General features: G+C 39.7%; 2 protein-coding genes across 2 annotated transcripts; one reads left to right on the top strand and one right to left on the bottom strand.

Moving 5' to 3' along the window:
• The first annotated feature begins 3,126 nt into the window (after positions 1–3,126).
• LOC120038072 (mediator of RNA polymerase II transcription subunit 9-like) lies at positions 3,127–4,273 on the top strand. The gene is made up of 2 exons (XM_038984016.1): positions 3,127–3,311; positions 3,552–4,273. Exons 1-2 carry the CDS (start codon positions 3,232–3,234, stop codon positions 3,769–3,771), a joined length of 300 nt encoding a protein of 99 aa, XP_038839944.1. The 5' UTR covers positions 3,127–3,231; the 3' UTR covers positions 3,772–4,273.
• Positions 4,274–4,998: 725 nt separating this feature from the next.
• On the bottom strand, positions 4,999–6,033 carry LOC120038069 (dexamethasone-induced Ras-related protein 1-like). Its single transcript, XM_038984013.1, has 2 exons — positions 5,757–6,033; positions 4,999–5,534 (listed from the first exon to the last, which is right to left on the bottom strand). The coding sequence occupies exons 1-2, from the start codon at positions 6,025–6,027 to the stop codon at positions 4,999–5,001; spliced, it is 807 nt and encodes a 268-aa protein (XP_038839941.1). The 5' UTR covers positions 6,028–6,033.
• Between the last annotated feature and the right edge of the window lie 17,734 nt (positions 6,034–23,767).

Raw genomic sequence — 23,767 nt, forward strand, 5'->3', positions numbered from 1 at the left:
GATAACTGACCTAGCCTAAATGTTAACGCCTTGTGCATATTCTTGGTTCAGTGTGAATACACACAAAATGCTAGCAATATGAAAACTCACCAAAACTCACCAAATCCTGGCGTCAATCTTTCCCTCAATCCCTTCACAGCACGTTTGTATAGATAAATGAGTGTTAAATATCCAGTTCTCTCTTTTTAGTTCAGTTTTATACAAGTTCTCAACGATTTAAAACCGAGCTTTTCTTCCATGGAATGGCGGTAGCTCTTCACGTTCCGTTCTAGCTCCGTTTTTTTGAACATGTTGGCGCCAACTGGCGTATAATGTGAGGTTAGGAAATGGATTTTGATTGGCTCAAAATAAATTGCTCATCATGCAGCTTCTGGCATCTGATTTGTAATAGCTGTCAACTTAAACATATCAATAGCAATATAGTATAATATGATCGGTTACTGGAAACTTACTAGTACCGATTAGTATTCAACATTAGTTGACCTGCGTTACACATGACATCAGTCAAAACACCTCAAATCAAGACACGGTATAAAGAAAAATATAAAACTAGCTGAAACGAGTCACCTACGATTTCCCACATGGCAGCGTCTTGTCATCCCAGTGGGCAAAACCTGGTTGAAAAGACGTCAGTATGACATATTTTTATGACGTCTTATTCTGGTCGCAAACTGTTTGGAAAAGGACGTTTATTTTACGTATTTTTACTGACCAGAGTATGACATATTTTTCTGACCACCATACGACCAGTTGGTCATAATTGTGACCACTATATTATGTGCTATATTGTGTATCCTACTGGTCATAGTTAAGACCTCATCATAACCTGGTAATAACCACCTGTCTACAGCTTTTTACCAATACTTGCTAGCTATCTGGCCATCCGGAATCACAACAACACCCAGGCTTCTGCCCCATTGAATCGCACTCATCGTTTTCTTGAGGTTGTCAGCTAACTCATCTGTAGGCCTAAGCAGGAAACTACAATGGGCAAGCGAGCGCATGACCCACTCTTCCACCACGATTTCCCTTCTACCCACTCCTTCCTCCTCCTCTCATCCATGCTGGACCAGAACCCTCCAGGGGGTAAGACTTATAGTGGCACAACCACTACAATCAGTGACCTTTGGGTTTACTAGGCCTATGTACACACCTGGATATAGCATTGGCCTGGATACATGGATATAGTATTGAGCTGGATATAGCATTGACACCAACACAAACTGTAAACAATAGCGCCTGACTGCATTGCATTAGCCTATGTAGATATAGCCAGTTAGCCACATGCTAACTCATCCTGCACATTTAATTAAACAGTCTTGTGTTTGCTCAGTCAGAGACCGGGCAGCAATTGTGTGTTATGTCACCCAGTGTTTTGAAAGGCTTGGAGGTTGTGCAGAGGACCGCTCTTATTGGTCCGTTTTAGTCCAGGTTCATAGCGGACACTAACTCGTTAACAGTTAAGCTATGCTAGCTCAGTACTAGTAAGACATTTTACGTAGACATTTAGAACACTCTTATCCAGAGCTACTTACAGGAGAAATTAGGGTTGTGCCTGGCTCAAGGGCACATCAACAGATTTTTCACCTAGTCAGTTTGGGGATTCAAACCAGCAACCTTCCGGTCACTGGCCCAACACTCTAAGCCACTAGGCTACCTGCCACCATACCACAGATGCATATAATAATGTATGCCACTTAGTAATATTTTTGTGACTGACAGGATAGTGAGTAGTCTACAATTTAATTTCCTGTAGTCCTTGCATGAGTTGAACCCACAACCTTAGTGATGCCAACATTACCAACTGAGATACAGGACCTAGTTGTAGCTGACTGTCCCTGTCAGTTTACCTATCACAAAACCAAATCCGTAAAAAGATTGTTCTGTCACCATCAGTCCATGCATTCCTTTTTAAAATGTATTATAAGTAGTATAAAGGAGAACCTGACTATGGTGTTTCCAGATTAACATTTTGAACATTATGTGATGATGTTGCAACAGTGCAAATCGTTTTCTGTTGCTCCAGTGACAAAATGTCTCAGTTGCCCTTACTATTTCAAAATGAAAGCTTTAACAATTTTACAGGAAACAGTTACAGTCATCAAGTCACAAATATTATTCCACCTCTGGTTATTATGCCAAGTAAACGTTAACAACAAACCAAAAATAATAATACAATTAGGACTTTCGATTTTTAAATGTATTTTAAAGTTATTAAAAATAGATCATTCTTCTCATCTAAAGTAATTTGCTTAGCTAGCTTTTTCTCTCTCTTTCGAATGCACCATAGAGATAGATAGAGGACTCTTATTTTAGTATAGGCAAATCTATTGAGGACTTTCACTATTTTGAAGTAGTCAACTGGGTGGGAATTCCTATGGGTTAAGGAATTGAGGATCCTATAATTCCATCTAGGTCATTAGGAGGTATCAGCCAATGAATTATACGTGTGATGAAACCTTCCATAACTGCAGGTCGCAGTAAACCCAGCAACATTGGCTTTATAGCTGTTCAAACAACACACTCTAGGTGGCAGTATGCACCTTTTCAGTTTGTTTGCCAACTCATAGAAATAGTAGAAGAAAATGGACTACTTCAAAATGGAGATGGCCTCCATGGCGCTGCTCGTGCTCAGAGAGGAAGAGAAAGGCCCTACTCAGAGGAAAATCTGTCTCCCTCCAGCAGGTGGCGTTTTTTTCGTTGTTTTGCCCATCAAGCAAGGTATTTTTGTATGGAGGTCAATGACAGCGTGTCGAATTTATTGACAATTAATGACTTATTTCCTGCGTGAGGTTTATTTGATCTAATAAATTTTTTATAATGCATAAGTTGTTACAGGTGTACTGATATAAGTATGACACGTGACATCACGGAAACTTTGAGAAAAAAACACTTTATATAGGAGTTGTCTTGAGATGGCTATGCATATTCCTGGCATGCGGCTAGTAGCGTAGCATCTCTCTATTGAATACAGGCAGCTGACATCAACAACCTCATTGAATATTTAGAAAATGATTACAATAATGAAATGTATCTACCAATCCAAAGAAAGGAATCCCATTGTTAGGGCGGAGGAACATACATTGTCAGTATACTAATAATATTTTCAGTGCTCTCACAAATGCCATAATGGGACAGATACTGTACAATGATGCGATGTCTATATAAGTCTATGGTTGCCACTGGTTGATGATGTAAATTGTAGGCGCCAGTCAATTCGCATCGACCGTGATGGCGACGAATCAACCAAAGCGAGGAAGTGAGAACGATGATTGCTCTTTTCTCCCTTTGGTTCATGACATTATAAAATGGTAAATCTTTAATTTGACATATATTTCTATAATGTGTTTATTACCGGGGAGAGTTGATGAATATATTTGTCCTGGTTTGGTAGGACGTGTTGTGAAGCTAACGTTAGCCAGCTTGCTAGTTGCAGTTCAAAAGTCTAATCTTGAAAAGCAGCAACAATTTGGTTAAATTATGTTTAAGTACTTTGTAAAAAATAATATGTTTTAAACAACGTGTACTTCTTTGTCCATCTATGTCGAAAGCATGGACAAAGATAGTCAAGATGTCCATCAAGAACTGGTCAAGTTTAAGACAAGGATTCATGAAGCGCGCGAGCAGATCGGAGCCATGCCCGGAATTGACATGAGCCTGTCCGAGCAGCAGCATGAACTGGAGACGCTGCGGGAGCAAGTCCGCACCAAGAATCAGCTACTGCAGAAATACAAGAGTTTGTGTATGTTTGAGGTTCCCAAAGCGTCGTGAGGGATGTTTGACAGTCCCAAAGAAACTAACTGAATTCAGGAGACACTTGGAGAGGAACACACATGTACTGCAAATGATATATTTTTATATTTAGAGGACTGAGAAAATGACCATCCATTTGAAATCGTGAGAAATGATCTTGTTTATATGGAGTATTTTTGGGGGATTCCATCTCTTGGCTCCGTGTTATCTCATGTGCCTTTCCAACCTAACAACTCGTGCAGTATAACTTGAACTCATCCCGTTTGTCAAAACCACCAGAAAACATTTTATTTCACTATAACACTACCTTCAGGCATTATCTTGTTGTTTTGTAAACTGTCCCATTTTTACTTTGTAAAAAATGTATTATCCATACTGAATTATAATGCCCTCGTCAAGTTTGTATATGCAGTGGATTCTTATTTTAGGTCATGGTTTTGTTGGTGTGCTATAAAGATTGAGTGCTGCAGATTCCCAATGCGGTAGGCCTAAAATAAACCTTTGTTTTAATTCCTTCTGACTTGTTTTAACTCCGTTTCTTAGTAAGATTGTAGCATGAGCCACCTTACGTGCGCTGTTATTTTTCATGAATTACATGTGAATAGCTTATCGGCCTAAATGGAAACATCAATCTGCTAGCTACCATATGCTATATACTCTTCACAGAAATGATGTATTTCATAAATTAGGTACAGGTTACTTGTTTAGCTAATGGTATGAGTGTCACTGAAAGGGCTTGGGAATATGCTTTACCAATGTTAAAAATGATGATAGACATAGGATATACGTTTCAAATGGATAATTTTATTTTCTCCATGTTTCTTTTTTGTGAAAAGTAAACGATGACATAAGAATAAGCATTCATATGCGTTAAGTATGCAATTAACATTCAAGTTCAGTTCCGTGTGAAAAAAGAACATGTAAACAAATGCCACCCCATAAGTGTAGGCTACATTCTCCATTCAGTAATGTCATTTTACAGCATGTAGCTATAGTGACAAGAACACTAGAGGTTCTCTGAAGCCAGATCACATTTGATCACCCTGACTCCACAGGGAATATCTGACAATGACCATGGCATGCCTTCTCGCATGGTTTGGGACATACACCCCTGGCTGTCACTGCGTCTTGACGTGCTTCCTTATCCCGGACTCAGCACACTGGCACGAAGCCTGGCGGGTATCATCTCCATCGCTGTATAGAACATCTCGTAACATGTCTCCATGTGCATTGTCAAGTGAGTCCTTAGCAGATGGCGCATCTGTCTTTCTCTTTTCCCTGGCTGCAGCCAGTAGCTTTCTCTTTGATATACATTAAGTCACTGTGCACGCTTGGTCGGCGCGCGAACGGTGCCACAATCCCGTATACCTCGCTGTCTTTGAATTTCTTATTTCTGAATGACTTTCTTCTGCTGTTTTGCAGTACTTCGCAAAACTGTAAGGACACTTTGCGGTGAGAGTCCGGGCTCATCTCGTTGGGCAGTTTAGCCATGGTAAAAAGAGTCTGAAACATCTGGTCGACATTAGTGTTCCGTTTTGCAGAGATCTCATAGTAGGCACACTGTTCATCACCAGCCACCAGCTGCTCAATCTCCTCATTCTGAACCACCCGGTTAAACTCCCGGTCACACTTGTTCCCGCAGATAACTATCGGGACATCCACGTTCTCCTTGGTTTTGTTTTTCAGGCAGGACTTGGTCTCGTAAATTTGACGCTTCAGGCGCTGGACCTCTTGGAAGGAGTCTCTGTTATCCAGACTGAACACCAAGATAAAAACATCACCTGAGGAGAGAGAAATGGAAGGAACATTAATATCACAGCTCAAAAGTCAATGTACTTTCCATAATGCACAGCACAAGTTTTGCGTTACGCATAAGCATGCATTTTAGTGAAGCTAAATTGAAATATTCTCATAGAAAGTGATTTGCAGAATGCAGCTTAATATTATGATTCACTTTTACATAAAGACATTTGTCTGTTTCATTCGTTCAGAGTTAAGCTTACCAGTAAGGATAGAGAGTCTCCTCATAGCGGGGAAAGGATGGTTTCCAGAGGTGTCCAGAATGTCCAACTGGTACGCATCTCCCCGAATGCTATATAATTTTCTATGAAAGTCCTCGATTGTTGGCGTGTACTGGTCCTCGACTTTTTTATTTAGAAACCGAGAGATGATAGCAGTCTTGCCAACTTTTGTGGATCCTAGAATCACCATCCTGTGGCAGTTTTTGGCCGGGATGTTAAACTCGTTCTCAGAAGGCGATATTTTTTTAATCATGATTGCGAGTTTTGCGCACCGACAAATGTCTTTGGTACGAGAGCTAGATGCTGAATGCAAGCTCTACTTGCTTTTGGGGGATCCTGACTCTTTGTTAGCGCTGCTACTCTGCTGAGTTTGAAGCGAGCGCGACTGGGTATATATAGGCGATGCCGACCACACTCCTCCCCGGTGCGTCATGCAATTATGCGTCCGTCTGAGGGGAGAATGCATAGATCGTATGAGAGAGAGTCTGTAGTTATGACTTTGCGTCTGTTTATACGTGAGTCTGTACAGACTCTCTATCTGAGCGAACAGAGTAAAGTATATAAATAATTTAGAGAAATAAATGGGTTTAAAAACCCTGTGTAAAGTTTGCGTAAAATGCAACAGTGTACTTTTTCACTTAACACCAATTTCGCAGAAACTCTTAATGAGTTAAACTTCTGCAGATATATTTTTTTACTGACAATTCATCATAGTGCAGTGTTTTATAAATAAATGCATAAAGTGTAGGCAACCTCCTCTTTTGGTGACGGCGTAACACATAACCATGTTTACATCCACCATGCATTACAAGGATTTGCATTCAAGTAAAACACCAGAAACAGGACAAATACTCAATAACATAGTGTTATTAATTTGGTGATTATGGTAATGTTGAGCACTGTGTGTGCAAATAATATAAATAAATATTACGCAACATTTGTAATTAATTTTCATGTTTCATGTCAACATGTTTCACTGCCAAAAAGAAATTAACATAGACCGTCCTTCGCCCATTTTCTGTTTCACGAGACGTTCAGTTTCTTGTACCCTGTCCTGAAAACCGTCAGCTGAGCTTGCGCAGCCCAGTGAGCCTCGTATTTCGGGCACATACTTTCTGTGTGGACCGGACGAGGGCGCTACAGTATGGACATTATAGAAGTATAGACATTTTTATGGGAATTATAGAAGAAAAATACATTCTGCTAACTATTAAAAAGGTGTTGTCCCTGCAGTTGAAGAAATCTCAACATATTGTGCTTAACCTGGTAGGCCTACCAAGGTAATAAGCAAATTATGGTAGACACAATTGAACTGACCCAGCTACCAATAATGTATTTATTTATTTATTTGACTTTTTTTAACAGGGAGTCCCATTGAAGACAAAATATTTCACATGTGTTTGATAGACTTTAATGCAGAGAAGCTACATATGAATTGTAAGTAGGCCTACTCAAATGAGATTACAATCAATCAACTTATAGCCTGCCATAGTGAGCCTACTGAACATAAAACGAGTTATTGGTGAAATTCCCTATCTTTCTCCACACCTTAGAGTAAATCAAGGTCATTATTTTTGTCTACATTCTCAAAACAAAAGTGAAAGCACTCTTGTTCTCTCAATCATCCCCCTCTCTCTGTGTCTATTCTCTCTTTCTCTCTCGTCCATTCTCTCAACCTGTAGGCTGTGTTGACTAATGGATGTAAAAACGTGTGGATTTATGCTCCAATCATACATTTATTTATATAAATGTATAGGAAGACCACTTCTTTTAGAAAACATTCATACAAACCTAATTGAACTAAATCATATAATCAAAGTGCTCTCTGTCACGCCCTGACCTTAGTTCCTTTTTTATGTCTTTCTGGTTTGGTCAGGGCGTGAGTTGGGGTGGGCATTCTATGTCTGGTGTTCTATGTTGTCTATTTCTTTGTGTTTGGCCGTGTGTGGTTCTCAATCAGAGGCAGCTGTCTATCATTGTCTCTGATTGAGAACCATACTTAGGTAGCCTGTTCCCACCTGTGTTTGTGGGTAGTTGTTTTCTGTTGTGTGTCTTCACCAGCCAGAACTGTTTTGGTCATAATCGTTGTTATTTCAGTGTTCATTTAATAAATATGGACACGTACCACGCTGCGTATTGGTCCGATCCTTCCTCATCTTCCCAGGACGAGAATCGTTACACTCTCCTTGTAGAAAAGTATTTGTTCAGAAAAACTAAATAATATGATTAAAGTGCTCTTCTTTTGAATACAAAATTATATTCTGATGAGCCTATTCTAACTATAATTTAAGTGCACTTCCTTAATGAAAGTATTTGTTCAGAGAAACATAATTAAACTTGAATACTTGACAATGAGTACCATTAGTTTATAATGTTTTCAAGGTTCAGTGAGAAGATTATTCAGTTCACAGACTATAACAGTTGTGGGTCTTATCCACGAAATTAGTCAATTGTGGGTACTGATTTAACCAAATGTAAAAATTCTGTCAAGAAGAGCACATGTTCAATTTAATTTTAAAAAATGCTTTCCCATATCAATAAAAAAAGGACTATAGTAAGTACGTATTTAGTGCCAAATAAAGTAAGATTTGACCATAAGAGGGTTGTTCATTTCCTCTTAAATCAGTCATAAATTCCCTTGTGACGGGGAATGGAAGCTTGTTGTGTGCAAGAAGGGGCAATTGACTCTTCACTAAGCCCCGCCCCAGAATTTTGGGCAACCAATCGCAGCGCTCCAATGGATAGCAACAGTCCTCGAGTCCGACACCTAGGACAAGCTCACCTTTAAATCGCATGAAAGCAAGGGAGGGCAATAGCAAAAACGTTGTGTTTTCCGTTATGAAAGCCAGTGAGGGCTATAGCAAAAACGTAGTGTTTTCCTTAAAAAACGTATGTTTAAATGGCTAAATAATTTAACCTGCACCAGGATTAATTGCTACTGTGATTCCTGAAATGCAGAGCCTGTTGAGAGCACTAGTTTGCTCGAAAATTGGTTATAGCTTTGACTGCATGCTGACTGTGAATTTAGAGCCACTCAGTGGCTAGCTACACTACAAACATAATTACCAGATTCCCGTGAAGTCATTTTAATGACAGTCCACCACAACATACCCAAGAGTTTCCTGATTAGCAAGGGGTAGTCTGTGTTTCATTTCATTGTGTATTAGAAACACAGTTTGAAATCATTGTGAGGGTATTTCGCCAGTGGTTGAATGTCAAATTGAATGCAAGCTTATTTTATTCATTTATTGTTAAAACATTTCTAGCCTGTCTATCTATGGGTAACAGGCAGGGGCGTCATGTACCCATTATTTTAGAGGTGGGAACTAAGCAGGTGAGAATGGAGGAGGAGTGGTCCAGAGGGAGTCTGTTGCCCCCCCCCCCCCCCACTTCTGTAAATTTCAGAATGTTGCATTTTTTAAACACCTGAAACAGCCTTTCCCTGCAATCTAGAGCGATAATCATAAAAATATATATATATATATTTGTATGCATAGGTTGTCTAAGTATACCTCAATTATAATTTATGATGCACATTGATTCTTTAACAACTTAACATGGACACATCTATTTCATTCTGGTCTCATTGTCACCCATTTGACCTCTTTCTCCTTATCTTACTCCTCTGTGAGTGCATGACACGAGGAGCGCACAACACGTGGCTTTCCAATTCACATCAAGTGGCATAAAATTGTGCAGGCACAAGATTCTGAAAATACCCTTTGCATTTCTCATTGGAATAATAATCTTCATTTCTCAGAACAAGAATAGACTGACAAGTTTCAGAAGAAAGTCTTTGTTTCTGGACATTTTGAGCCTGTAATTGAACCCACAAATGCTGATGCTCCAGATACTCAACTAGTCTAAAGAAGGCCAGTTTTATTGCTTCTTTAATCAAGTATTAATTTGGTTTGAACCTGACTTGAAAATATCTGATTCCATGTGCTTTTTGGTTGTTTAGATTGCAGGAAAGAATTATATTCAAATTTGATATGCAAAAAACTGGAGTGGAGTCAAAGAGTGGAGAACTCTGTAGCATTCATAACCACCAGCTTTCTGTACATTTATTATCAAGGGCTTTGTTTTCCTGTGCCAAACTAAGATCCAACGACATTTGATTGGTCTGGAAAGTCCTTTTCAAATTGAAGGAAATACTGTCCGCGAGTTGTTCCACAAAATGAGTCCCTTTTTTAAATGTGTCCTTCATTTTAAAGTCAGCCCTATTATGTGAATTTAAATATTTTTTTGTAAAGAAAGATTGAACACCTAATAGTCAAATTGAACACCTAATAGTCAAATTGAACACCTAATAGTCATAGTGTAAAAGCAGGTGAGCTGGTTCTACTATTTTTGTCATTTTCTGGTGTTTAGTGGTGGAAACTGAGTGGGTCGAGCACAACACGTCAACCTTGTTATCAGTGGCTTCATGACAATCGTAGGCACAAAGTCACATTCCCCCTTAGATTTGTGCCTTTTTCCCCCACTGATGTTAAATGAATTACTAAATGTAATTTGCTCATGTTGTATCATAACTATTTATAAAAAATATCTGTCAGTTGTATTTTGCAGAAGGGGGCACTGACTGGACCAGGAAAACAGTACCTTGTTGAGTTGTGATATATCCCAGTGTGCCAGTGGTACTAAACTCCAAAGGCATAAAAGTTCATTAAATATGCCTCAGTCTAACAAACTTGTTCATTTGGATCCCCTTCAGCTGTAGCGACAACTACTCTTCCTGGGGTTCACACATAATACTTTACAAATGATCAATACACACATAGACAGCAACAACATTATAGAGACAGCAACAACATTATAGAGACAACATTATAGAGACAGCAACAACATTATAGAGACAGCAACAACATTATATAGACAGCAACAACATTATAGAGACAGCAACAACATTATAGAGACAGCAACAACATTATAGAGACAGCAACAACATTATACAGACAACATTATAGAGACAGCAACAACATTATAGAGACAGCAACAACACTATAAAGACAGCAACAACATTATAGAGACAGCAACAACATTATAGAGACAACATTATAGAGACAACATTATAGAGACAGCAACAACATTATAGAGACAGCAACAACATTATAGAGACATCAACAACATTATAGAGACAGCAAAAACATTATAGAGACAGCAACAACATTATAGAGACAGCAACAACATTATACAGACAACAACAACATTATAGAGACAGCAACAACATTATAGAGACAACATTATAGAGACAACATTATAGAGACAGCAACAACATTATACAGACAACATTCGAGACAGTAACAACATTATAAAGACAGCAACAACATTATAGAGACAGCAACAACATTATAGAGACAACATTATAGAGACAGCAACAACATTATAGAGACAATATTATAGAGACATCAACAACATTATAGAGACAGCAACAACATTATAGAGACAGCAACAACATTATAGAGACAACATTATAGAGACAGCAACAACATTATAGAGACAGCAACAACATTATAGAGACAGCAACAACATCATAGAGACAGCAACAACATTATAGAGACAACATTATAGAGACAACATTATAGAGACAGCAACAACATTATAGAGACAGCAACAACAGTATAGAGACAACATTATAGAGACAGCAACAACATTATAGAGACAGCAACAACATTATACAGACAACAACAACATTATAGAGACAGCAACAACATTATAGAGACAGCAACAACATTATAGAGACAGCAACAACATTATAGAGACAGCAACAACATTATAGAGACAGCAACAACATTATACAGACAACAACAACATTATAGAGACAGCAACAACATTATAGAGACAACATTATAGAGACAACATTATAGAGACAGCAACAACATTATAGAGACAACATTATAGAGACAGCAACAACATTATAGAGACAACATTATAGAGACAGCAACAACATTATAGAGACAGCAACAACATTATAGAGACAGCAACAACATTATAGAGACAGCAACAACATTATACAGACAACAACAACATTATAGAGACAGCAACAACATTATAGAGACAACATTATAGAGACAGCAACAACATTATACAGACAACATTCGAGACAGTAACAACATTATAAAGACAGCAACAACATTATAGAGACAGCAACAACATTATAGAGACAGCAACAACATTATAGAGACAGCAACAACATTATAGAGACAGCAACAACATTATAGAGACAGCAACAACATTATAGAGACAACATTATAGAGACATCAACAACATTATAGAGACAGCAACAACAGTATAGAGACAACATTATAGAGACAGCAACAACATTATAGAGACAGCAACAACATTATAGAGACAGCAACAACATTATAGAGACAGCAACAACATTATAGAGACAATATTATAGAGACATCAACAACATTATAGAGACAGCAACAACAGTATAGAGACAACATTATAGAGACAGCAACAACATTATAGAGACAACAACAACATTATAGAGACAGCAACAACATTATAGAGACAGCAACAACATTATAGAGACAACATTATAGAGACAGCAACAACATTATAGAGACAACATTATAGAGACAACATTATAGAGACAGCAACAACATTATACAGACAACATTCGAGACAGTAACAACATTATAAAGACAGCAACAACATTATAGAGACAGCAACAACATTATAGAGACAGCAACAACATTATAGAGACAACATTATAGAGACAGCAACAACATTATAGAGACAATATTATAGAGACATCAACAACATTATAGAGACAGCAACAACATTATAGAGACAGCAACAACATTATAGAGACAGCAACAACATTATACAGACAGCAACAACATTATAGAGACAACATTATAGAGACAGCAACAACATTATAGAGACAGCAACAACATTATAGAGACAGCAACAACATTATAGAGACAACATTATAGAGACAGCAACAACATTATAGAGACAGCAACAACATTATACAGACAGCAACAACATTATAGAGACAGCAACACCATTATACAGACAGCAACAACATTATAGAGACAGCAACAACATTATAGAGACAGCATTATAGAGACAATATTATAGAGACATCAACAACATTATAGAGACAGCAACAACATTATAGAGACAGCAACAACATTATAGAGACAGCAACAACATTATAGAGACAACATTATAGAGACAGCAACAACATTATAGAGACAGCAACAACATTATACAGACAGCAACAACATTATAGAGACAGCAACACCATTATACAGACAGCAACAACATTATAGAGACAGCAACAACATTATAGAGACAGCAACAACATTATACAGACAACATTATACAGACAGCAACAACATTATAGAGACACCATTATAGAGACAGCAACAACATTATAGAGACAACATTATAGAGACAGCAACAACATTATAGAGACAGCAACAACATTATAGAGACAGCAACAACATTATAGAGACAACATTATAGAGACAGCAACAACATTATAGAGACAGCAACACCATTATAGAGACAGCAACAACATTATAGAGACAGCAACAACATTATAGAGACAACATTATAGAGACAGCAACAACATTATAGAGACAGCAACAACATTATACAGACAGCAACAACATTATAGAGACAGCAACAACATTATACAGACAGCAACAACATTATAGAGACAGCAACAACATTATAGAGACAGCAACAACATTATACAGACAGCAACAACATTATAGAGACAGCAACAACATTATAGAGACAGCAACAACATTATAGAGACAACATTATAGAGACAGCAACGACATTATACAGACAGCAACAGCATTATAGAGACAACATTATGCAACAACATTATAGAGACAGCAACAACATTATAGAGACAGCAACAACATTATAGAGACAGCAACAACATTATAGAGACAGCAACAACATTATAGAGACAGCAACAACATTATAGAGACAGCAACAACATTATAGAGACAGCAACAACATTATACAGACAGCAACAACATTATAGAGACAGCAACAACATTATAGAGACAGCAACAACATTATAGAGACAACATTATAGAGACAGCAACGACATTATACAGACAGCAACAGCATTATAGAGACAACATTATAGAGACAGCAACAACATTATAGAGACAGCAACAACATTATAGAGACAGCAACAACATTATAGAGACAGCAACAACATTATAGAGACAGCAACAACATTATAGAGACAACATTATAGAGACAACATTATAGAGACAACATTATAGAGACAGCAACAACATTATACAGACAGCAACAACATTATAGAGACAGCAACAACATTATAGAGACAGCAACAACATTATAGAGACAGCAACAACATTATACAGACAGCAACAACATTATAGAGACAGCAAAAACATTATACAGACAGCAACAACATTATACAGACAGCAACAACATTTTAATCTATTCTGCTAGGAATTGATTATATTTACAGTCTTACATCACCTTTATTATGTCATTCTTCCAGCATTTGTATCAGTCATGTTTTGTGTAAATTAACAAATCTTTTCGTCATCCTTGAAAATGCAGATGTTGTTTTTGCATCAAGATAGTTTGACAGCTACCAGACTGAAATAGTTTGTGTTGCTAATTAGCTGTCGCTGAGGAGGAAGGTACATTCCTTGATTTGACATGTGTCTTTGAGTGCAACTCAGTATCATCCACTGGGGTACAGTTGGATGCCAATTTTCCATTAATTATGCAAATCAATTCTCCCAGGAGTACTTTACTTGCAACTGGTATGCTCTTATTTTTTCTTATTTGCTTTACTGGGCTGGAATCTACAATAGCCCCATTGAGGGATTGGAGTTGCATTCCTGATGCCTGTCTGGTGGAGCTGGTCATCCACAGTGGGGAGCATTGTTCCACACACAACCAGGCATTAAATGTTCTTCCACATGTCTTGTTAGTGGAGATACCCCAGCCTACGTAAAAGTCTGTCTGTCTGTCTGTCTGTCTGTCTGTCTGTCTGTCTGTCTGTCTGTCTGTCTGTCTGTCTGTCTGTCTGTCTGTCTGTCTGTCTGTCTGTCTGTCAGAATTTGTTCTTAACTGACTTGCCTAGTTAAATAAAGGTTAAATAAAGTTAAAAAAAAATAATATATAACATTTACATAAGTATACAGACCCTTTACTCAGTACTTTGTTGAAGCACCTTTGGCAGCGATTACAGCCTGAAGTCTTCTTGGGTATGACGCTACAATCTTGGCACCCCTGTATTTGGGGAGTTTCTCCCATTCTTCTCTGCATATCTTCTCAATCTTCTCTGCAGATCATCAGACCAGAGAATCTTGTTTCTCAAGGTCTGAGTGTCCTTTAGGTGCCTTTTGGCAAACTCCAAGCGGACTGTCATGTGCCTTTTACTGAGGAGTTGCTTCCGTCTGGCCACTCTACCATAAAGGCCTGATTGTTGGAGTGCTGCATAGATGGTTGTCCTTCTGGAATGTTCTCCCATCTCCACAGAGAAACTCTGGAGCTCTGTCAGAGTGACCATCGGGTTCTTGGTCTCCTCCCTGACCAAGGCCCTTCTCCCCCGATTGCTCAGTGTGGCTGGGCTGCCAGCTCTAGGAAGTGTATTGGTGGTTCCAAAACTTCTTCCATTTAAGAATGATGGAGGCCACTGTGTTCTTGGGGACCTTCAATGCTGCAGACATGTTTTGGTACCCTTCCCCAGATCTGTGCCTCGACACAATCCTGTCTCGGAGCTCTACGGACAATTCCTTCGACCTCATGGCTTGGTTTTTGCTCTGACATGCACTGTCAACTGTGGGACCCTATATAGACAGCTGTATGTCTTTCCAAATCATGTCCAATTAATTGTATTTAGCACAGGTGGACTCCAATTAAGTTGTAGAAACATGCACCTGAGCTAAATTTTGAGTCTCATAGCAATGGGTCTTATGTAAATAAGGTATCTATTTTTTGTTTTTTATAAATTTGCAAAAATATCAAAAAAACTGTTTTCGCTTTGTCGTTATGGGGTATTGTGTGGAGATTGATAAGGAAACATTTGATTTGAATCATTTTAGAATAAGGCTATAACGTAAGAAAATGTGGAAAAGTGAAGGGTTTTAATACACGCCGATTGCACTGTATATACAAAAGTATGTGGACACCCCTTAAAATGAGTGGATTCTGATATTTCAGCCACACCCGTTGCTGACAGATATGCACACAGCCATGCAATCTTCATAGACAAACATGGCAGTGGAATGGCCTTACTGAAGAGCTCAGTGACTTTCAACGTGGCACTGTCATAGGTCAGTTCATCAAATTTATGCCCCACTAGAGCTTCCCCGGTCAACTGTAAGTGCTGTTATTGTGAAGTTGAAATGTCTAGGAGTAACAACGTCTCAACCGGGAAGTGGTAGACCACACAAGCTCACAGAACGGGACCACTGAGTGCTGAGGCACGTAGCAGGTCTGTCCTTGGTTGCAAAACTCACTACCAAGTTACAAACTGCCTCTGGAAGCAACGTCAGCATATGAACTGTTCGTCGGGAGCTTCGTGAAATGGGTTCCCATGGCTGAGCAGCCTAAGCCTAAGATCACCATGCGCAATGCCAAGCGTCGGCTGGAGAGCTGTTAAGCTCGCCGCCGCCATTGGACTCTGGAGCAGTGGAAACGCGTTCTCTGGAGTGATGCATCACGCATGCAATACAGCATGCAATGACATTCTAGACGCTTCTGTGCTTCCAACTTTATGGCAACAGTTTGGTGAAGGCCCTTTCCTGTTTCAGCATGACAATGCCCCCGTGCACAAAGCGAGGTCCATAAAAGAATTGTAACGCTCGTCGTTGGAATGAGAAGAGGAGGACCAATGCGCAGCGTGGTAAGTGTCCATATTGTTTAATACGCAAAAATGAACACTGAACAAAAACAATACAACGACAAACAAACACTCCTGTACGTTGAAAACAAAAAAACAGAAAATACAATCACCCACAAAACACAATGAAAAACAGGCTACCTAAATATGGCTCCCACTCAGAGACAACGACTGACACCTGCCTCTGATTGAGATCCATACTAGGCCAAACACATAGAAAAAGACAACCTAGACATACAACATAGAATACTCACCCACATCACACCCTGACCAAACAAAACATAGAAACATACAAAGCAATCTATGGTCAGGGTGTGACAAAAATGGTTTGTCGATATCAGTGTGGAAGAACTTGACTGGCCTGCATGGAGCAGGCTTTTAGTCATGTAGTGTAATTGTGCAAGTTTAAAACACGGTGTTGATACAAAATGCTTGGTTCACTCAAGTAACACATTGCATTGCATTGGGTACAGTAAGGTCACATTGCACACAATGACATTACAGATCCCAATAACTGATTTGTGCCACACAAACATGCCTTTCAGGTGATATGTCTAGCAGCATTTCCCCACATGTCTGTTTATAAGGACCTACATGTTGACTGAGAAGACAGCTGAACTTTCCACACTCTTCTAGGGAGGAACGGCTCAGCTTCTATTTGCCGACTTTGGTAAGTCTCTTGCTGTTTTACTAATAACAGAGCTATGTAGGCCACAAATACATTCAATTGATTTGTTGTAGAAGTGAAATAGAAGTGAAATAACCATGCATATCTTTTCGTAATGAACATTTATATTGCGCATGAATCCATACGTAACACACAGTGTTGGTGTGACCCTGCACATGACAAGAAGTGCAGTGAGACCACCAGACCACCACCATTGTCTGCTCATCGTGGGAGTCATGACTGCGTCGTTTCTTCTCTGCATCCTTCTCATCTTCCTGGGGACTGAGGTGACTGGTGAGTGACAGGCCATGCTGGAGGTCACTCACATTTACTTTCCAGACAAATAGGAATGTTTTCTCATAATTGACTTTGTTTCATTCTGATATCATGGTAATTATGCATGAAATATCTGTGTTCTACTTAGGGTCAGAACGTTCTACTTAGGGTTGTTGCAAGGGCCGGCTCAGAAGCGGTGTCCAAATGGGTTTTCTCAAGCCAAGGAGCTTGGGAAGTTTTGCTACCGTTTTGACTCTACTTTGAAGACAAGGAAGGAAGCACAGGCAAATCAAATGTTATTTGTCACTTGTGCCGAATACAGCACTACGTCCTACTGGCCATTATACTGAGCCCAGTAGCTGTGTCTGTCTGACCAAGCTGCTGCACTAGACCAGCCACGACAATGACGGTCTTCAGAAAGTAGGGTTTTAGCCCTGTTCCTCTGGCTTGGTTATTATTAAGAACATTAGCTATTAAATGGAGACCTTACTGCGACAGTGGGACAGGATTCATGGCATTATCACTACGCTAAAGGGCTTTACTTAAACAGGTGGACATATACTGTACACAGTGGCAGCCATTGATGAGCTGGAAAAGCTTTGATGTCATATCCTGTGAGTTATTTGGAGACCCTGGATAATCTACTGTGGGCAACTAGCCATGCTCTGCACGGCATGTTTGTGTACATCATCATCTCTGACTGCACCGCAGAAGCCAAGGACAAGTGATGGGTTATGACCGTACAGTTGTGCTTCTACACTTACTGGTGGATACTCACACACACACACACACACACACACACACACACACACACACACACACACACACACACACACACACACACACACACACTGATTGCTGTGTGCTACAATCCTACCATATCCCCACCAGTCCCAGGGGTTCCCACACCCAAATGTCAGCATGTTCACTGGCCAGTGTGCCTGAACGTCACCATCCTCTTACCACCAACCTCCCCTTGGCTCGCAATTTACTGAACCATTCCGGCACAATGGAGCCTTGCTGGGTGAACCACTTTACATTCCGGCACAATGGAGCCTTGCTGGGTGAACCACTTTACATTCAGGCACAATGGAGCCTTGCTGGGTGAACCACTTTACATTCAGGCACAATGGAGCCTTGCTGGGTGAACCACTTTACATTCAGACACAATGGAGCCTTGCTGGGTGAACCACTTTACATTCCGGCACAATGGAGCCTTGCTGGGTGAACCACTTTACATTCAGACACAATGGAGCCTTGCTGGGTGAACCACTTTACATTCAGACACAATGGAGCCTTGCTGGGTGAACCACTTTACATTCAGACACAATGGAGCCTTGCTGGGTGAACCACTTTACATTCAGACACAATGGAGCCTTGCTGGGTGAACCACTTTACATTCAGACACAATGGAGCCTTGCTGGGTGAACCACTTTACATTCAGGCACAATGGAGCCTTGCTGGGTGAACCACTTTACATTCAGGCACAATGGAGCCTTGCTGGGTGAACCACTTTACATTCAGGCACAATGGAGCCTTGCTGGGTGAACCACTTTACATTCAGGCACAATGGAGCCTTGCTGGGTGAACCACTTTACATTCAGGCACAATGGAGCCTTGCTGGGTGAACCACTTTACATTCCGGCACAATGGAGCCTTGCTGGGTGAACCACTTTACATTCAGGCACAATGGAGCCTTGCTGGGTGAACCACTTTACATTCAGACACAATGGAGCCTTGCTGGGTGAACCACTTTACATTCAGGCACAATGGAGCCTTGCTGGGTGAACCACTTTACATTCAGACACAATGGAGCCTTGCTGGGTGAACCACTTTACATTCAGACACAATGGAGCCTTGCTGGGTGAACCACTTTACATTCAGGCACAATGGAGCCTTGCTGAGTGAACCACTTTACATTCAGGCACAATGGAGCCTTGCTGGGTGAACCACTTTACATTCCGGCACAATGGAGCCTTGCTGAGTGAACCACTTTACATTCAGGCACAATGGAGCCTTGCTGGGTGAACCACTTTACATTCAGGCACAATGGAGCCTTGCTGGGTGAACCACTTTACATTCAGGCACAATGGAGCCTTGCTGAGTGAACCACTTTACATTCAGGCACAATGGAGCCTTGCTGGGTGAACCACTTTACATTCAGACACAATGGAGCCTTGCTGGACCTATTTCCCCACTTTATATTATGTAATTAACTTTGTGTGCTCCCTGGTGTCAGTAGATTTGTTGTGATGATGCTGTCAGTATCAAAAGGATAGGCTTAGTAGAGGGGTCCAGTGTTTCAGCACTGTGCTTAATGATGAACGTATTGTATGGAGTGGTAGTTACTGTATTGTTCAACCCAACCTTACCCTTCGGTGGCATTAGACAACAATATATTGACCTATATAGCTTGTTTGGACAAAAGGACCTGTACCATGACTGTTTGCAGGTGAATGTCCTGTTGACTTCAGAACAGCAGGTTAGAAGTAGAAATGGGTCAGAGTGAATGGATGGAGGAGAGAACTGTTATAATGCCCCTCAGTCAGTCTAGTCAGTGTTCCAGGGCTACAGAGCAGAGGATTCATCACTCCACTGCCCCAGATTCAGGGGAGAACCTCATACTGAGCCAGTCATCAACCTGCGTGGATGGAGTTAGACAATCAGTCATGGTGAAGTCCTGGTGGCGTTCATGAATTCGTATATGAATTCGTTTCCACAGAGGAATCAAAGTAAGGTAGTGCACCCTGTGGCTGTCTCCATGGTGACAGTGAGTTGGACGGTGGCTGCCGTGTGCCGTTGCTAAGCATTGGCTTACTTCTCGTCTCCTCTCTTTATTAGCAAGTCATATTACTATGGCTTATGGGTTGGGTTTTTGGAGAACATACAGTGCATTTGGAAAGTATTCAGACCCCTTGACTTTTTTCCATATTTTATTACATTACAGCCTCATTCTAAAATGTATTCAATTGTTCTATTTTCTCATCAATCTACACACAATACCCCATAATGACAAAACAAAAACAGGTTTGTAGAAATGTTTGCTAATTTATTAAAATGAATAATCTCCAAAATCACATTTACATAAATATTCAGACCCTTTACTCAGTACTTTGTTGAAGCAGTTACAGCCTTGAGTCTTCTTGGGTGACGCTACAAGCTTGGCACACCTGTATTCTTCTCTGCAGATCCTATCAAGCTCTGTCAGGTTGGATGAGGAGTGTCGCTACACAGCTATTTTCAGGTCGCTCCAGAGATGTTAGATCGGGTTCAAGTCTGGGCTCTGGCTGGGCCACTCAAGGACATTCAGAGACTTGTCCCGAAGCCACCCATGCGTTATCTTGGCTGTGTACTTAGGGTCGTTGTCATGTTGGAAGGTGAAGATTCACCCCAGTCTGAGGTCCTGAGCACTCTGGAGCAGGTTTTCATCTCTCCGTACTTTGCTCCGTTCATCTTTCTCTCCATCCTGACTAGTCTCCCAGTCCCTGCAGCTGCAAAACATCCCCACAACATGATGCTGCCACCACCATGCTTCACCGTATGTTGGAAAAAAAAAACTAAATGTATAGGCTACTGTAAAACGAATATTGCTGTTAGATTGGTTCAGTCACTATGGAGACAGACAGAGATGCTTTACTATGGGTGCCAAGACTGAGTATCCATGATATCAAAATTATAGTTTTAACCATGTTTTGAGGATATACAGTATTTGTTTGAATTTACTTTGTTTACAAACATTGCAGTAAAAAAACTAATTTGGGGTTCTGATGGGGTACGACAGTTGAACTAAGCTCATGAGGCATTTATAAGTTATATTCTTGAAGAATCAATGGGTACATGTTAATAATATATACAACCAAAAATCAATGTACTGTTGCTACTGCAGATTGCCCCTTTAAACCAAAATATTTTACCACTTATTTCAACCATTGCAAGATTGTGAAACTGGCTAATATGTATGTAAAACATTATCAAAAAGGGAGGAAAATACCTGATCCTAACTTAACCTACCTTTAAATAGCTATCATCACCTGCTCCCAACATAACCTACCTTTAAATAGCTATCATCACCTGCTCCCAACATAACCTACCTTTAAATAGCTATCATCACCTGCTCCTAACATAACCTACCTTTAAATAGCTATCATCACCTGCTCATAACATAACATACCTTTAAATAGCTATCATCACCTGCTCATAACATAACATACCTTTAAATAGCTATCATCACCTGCTCCCAACATAACCTACCTTTAAATAGCTATCATCACCTGCTCCCAACATAACCTACCTTTAAATAGCTATCATCACCTGCTCCTAACATAACCTACCTTTAAATAGCTATCATCACCTGCTCCTAACATAACCTACCTTTAAATAGCTGTCATCACCTGCTCCTAACATAACCTACCTTTAAATAGCTATCATCACCTGCTCCCAACATAACCTACCTTTAAATAGCTATCATCACCTGCTCCTAACATAACCTACCTTTAAATAGCTATCATCACCTGCTCCTAACATAACCTACCTTTAAATAGCTATCATCACCTGCTCCTAACATAACCTACCTTTAAATAGCTATCATCACCTGCTCATAACATAACCTACCTTTAAATAGCTATCATCACCTGCTCCTAACATAACCTACCTTTAAATAGCTATCATCACCTGCTCCTAACATAACCTACCTTTAAATAGCTATCATCACCTGCTCCTAACATAACCTACCTTTAAATAGCTATCATCACCTGCTCATAACATAACCTACCTTTAAATAGCTATCATCACCTGCTCCTAACATAACCTACCTTTAAATAGCTATCATCACCTGCTCCTAACATAACCTACCTTTAAATAGCTATCATCACCTGCTCCTAACATAACCTACCTTTAAATAGCTATCATCACCTGCTCCTAACATAACCTACCTTTAAATAGCTATCATCACCTGCTCCTAACATAACCTACCTTTAAATAGCTATCATCACCTGCTCCTAACATAACCTACCTTTAAATAGCTATCATCACCTGCTCATAACATAACCTACCTTTAAATAGCTATCATCACCTGCTCCTAACATAACCTACCTTTAAATAGCTATCATCACCTGCTCCTAACATAACCTACCTTTAAATAGCTATCATCACCTGCTCCTAACATAACCTACCTTTAAATAGCTATCATCACCTGCTCATAACATAACCTACCTTTAAATAGCTATCATCACCTGCTCCTAACATAACCTACCTTTAAATAGCTATCATCACCTGCTCCTAACATAACCTACCTTTAAATAGCTATCATCACCTGCTCCTAACATAACCTACCTTTAAATAGCTATCATCACCTGCTCCTAACATAACCTACCTTTAAATAGCTATCATCACCTGCTCATAACATAACCTACCTTTAAATAGCTATCATCACCTGCTCCTAACATAACCTACCTTTAAATAGCTATCATCACCTGCTCCTAACATAACCTACCTTTAAATAGCTATCATCACCTGCTCCTAACATAACCTACCTTTAAATAGCTATCATCACCTGCTCCTAACATAACCTACCTTTAAATAGCTATCATCACCTGCTCCTAACATAACCTACCTTTAAATAGCTATCATCACCTGCTCCTAACATAACCTACCTTTAAATAGCTATCATCACCTGCTCCTAACATAACCTACCTTTAAATAGCTATCATCACCTGCTCCTAACATAACCTACCTTTAAATAGCTATCATCACCTGCTCCTAACATAACCTACCTTTAAATAGCTATCATCACCTGCTCCTAACATAACCTACCTTTAAATAGCTATCATCACCTGCTCCTAACATAACCTACCTTTAAATAGCTATCATCACCTGCTCCTAACATAACCTACCTTTAAATAGCTATCATCACCTGCTCCCAACATAACCTACCTTTAAATAGCTATCATCACCTGCTCCTAACATAACCTACCTTTAAATAGCTATCATCACCTGCTCCTAACATAACCTACCTTTAAATAGCTATCATCACCTGCTCCTAACATAACCTACCTTTAAATAGCTATCATCACCTGCTCCTAACATAACCTACCTTTAAATAGCTATCATCACCTGCTCCTAACATAACCTACCTTTAAATAGCTATCATCACCTGCTCCTAACATAACCTACCTTTAA

This window comes from Salvelinus namaycush, unplaced genomic scaffold, assembly GCF_016432855.1.
Source record: "Salvelinus namaycush isolate Seneca unplaced genomic scaffold, SaNama_1.0 Scaffold208, whole genome shotgun sequence".
Lineage (NCBI taxonomy): Eukaryota > Metazoa > Chordata > Actinopteri > Salmoniformes > Salmonidae > Salvelinus > Salvelinus namaycush.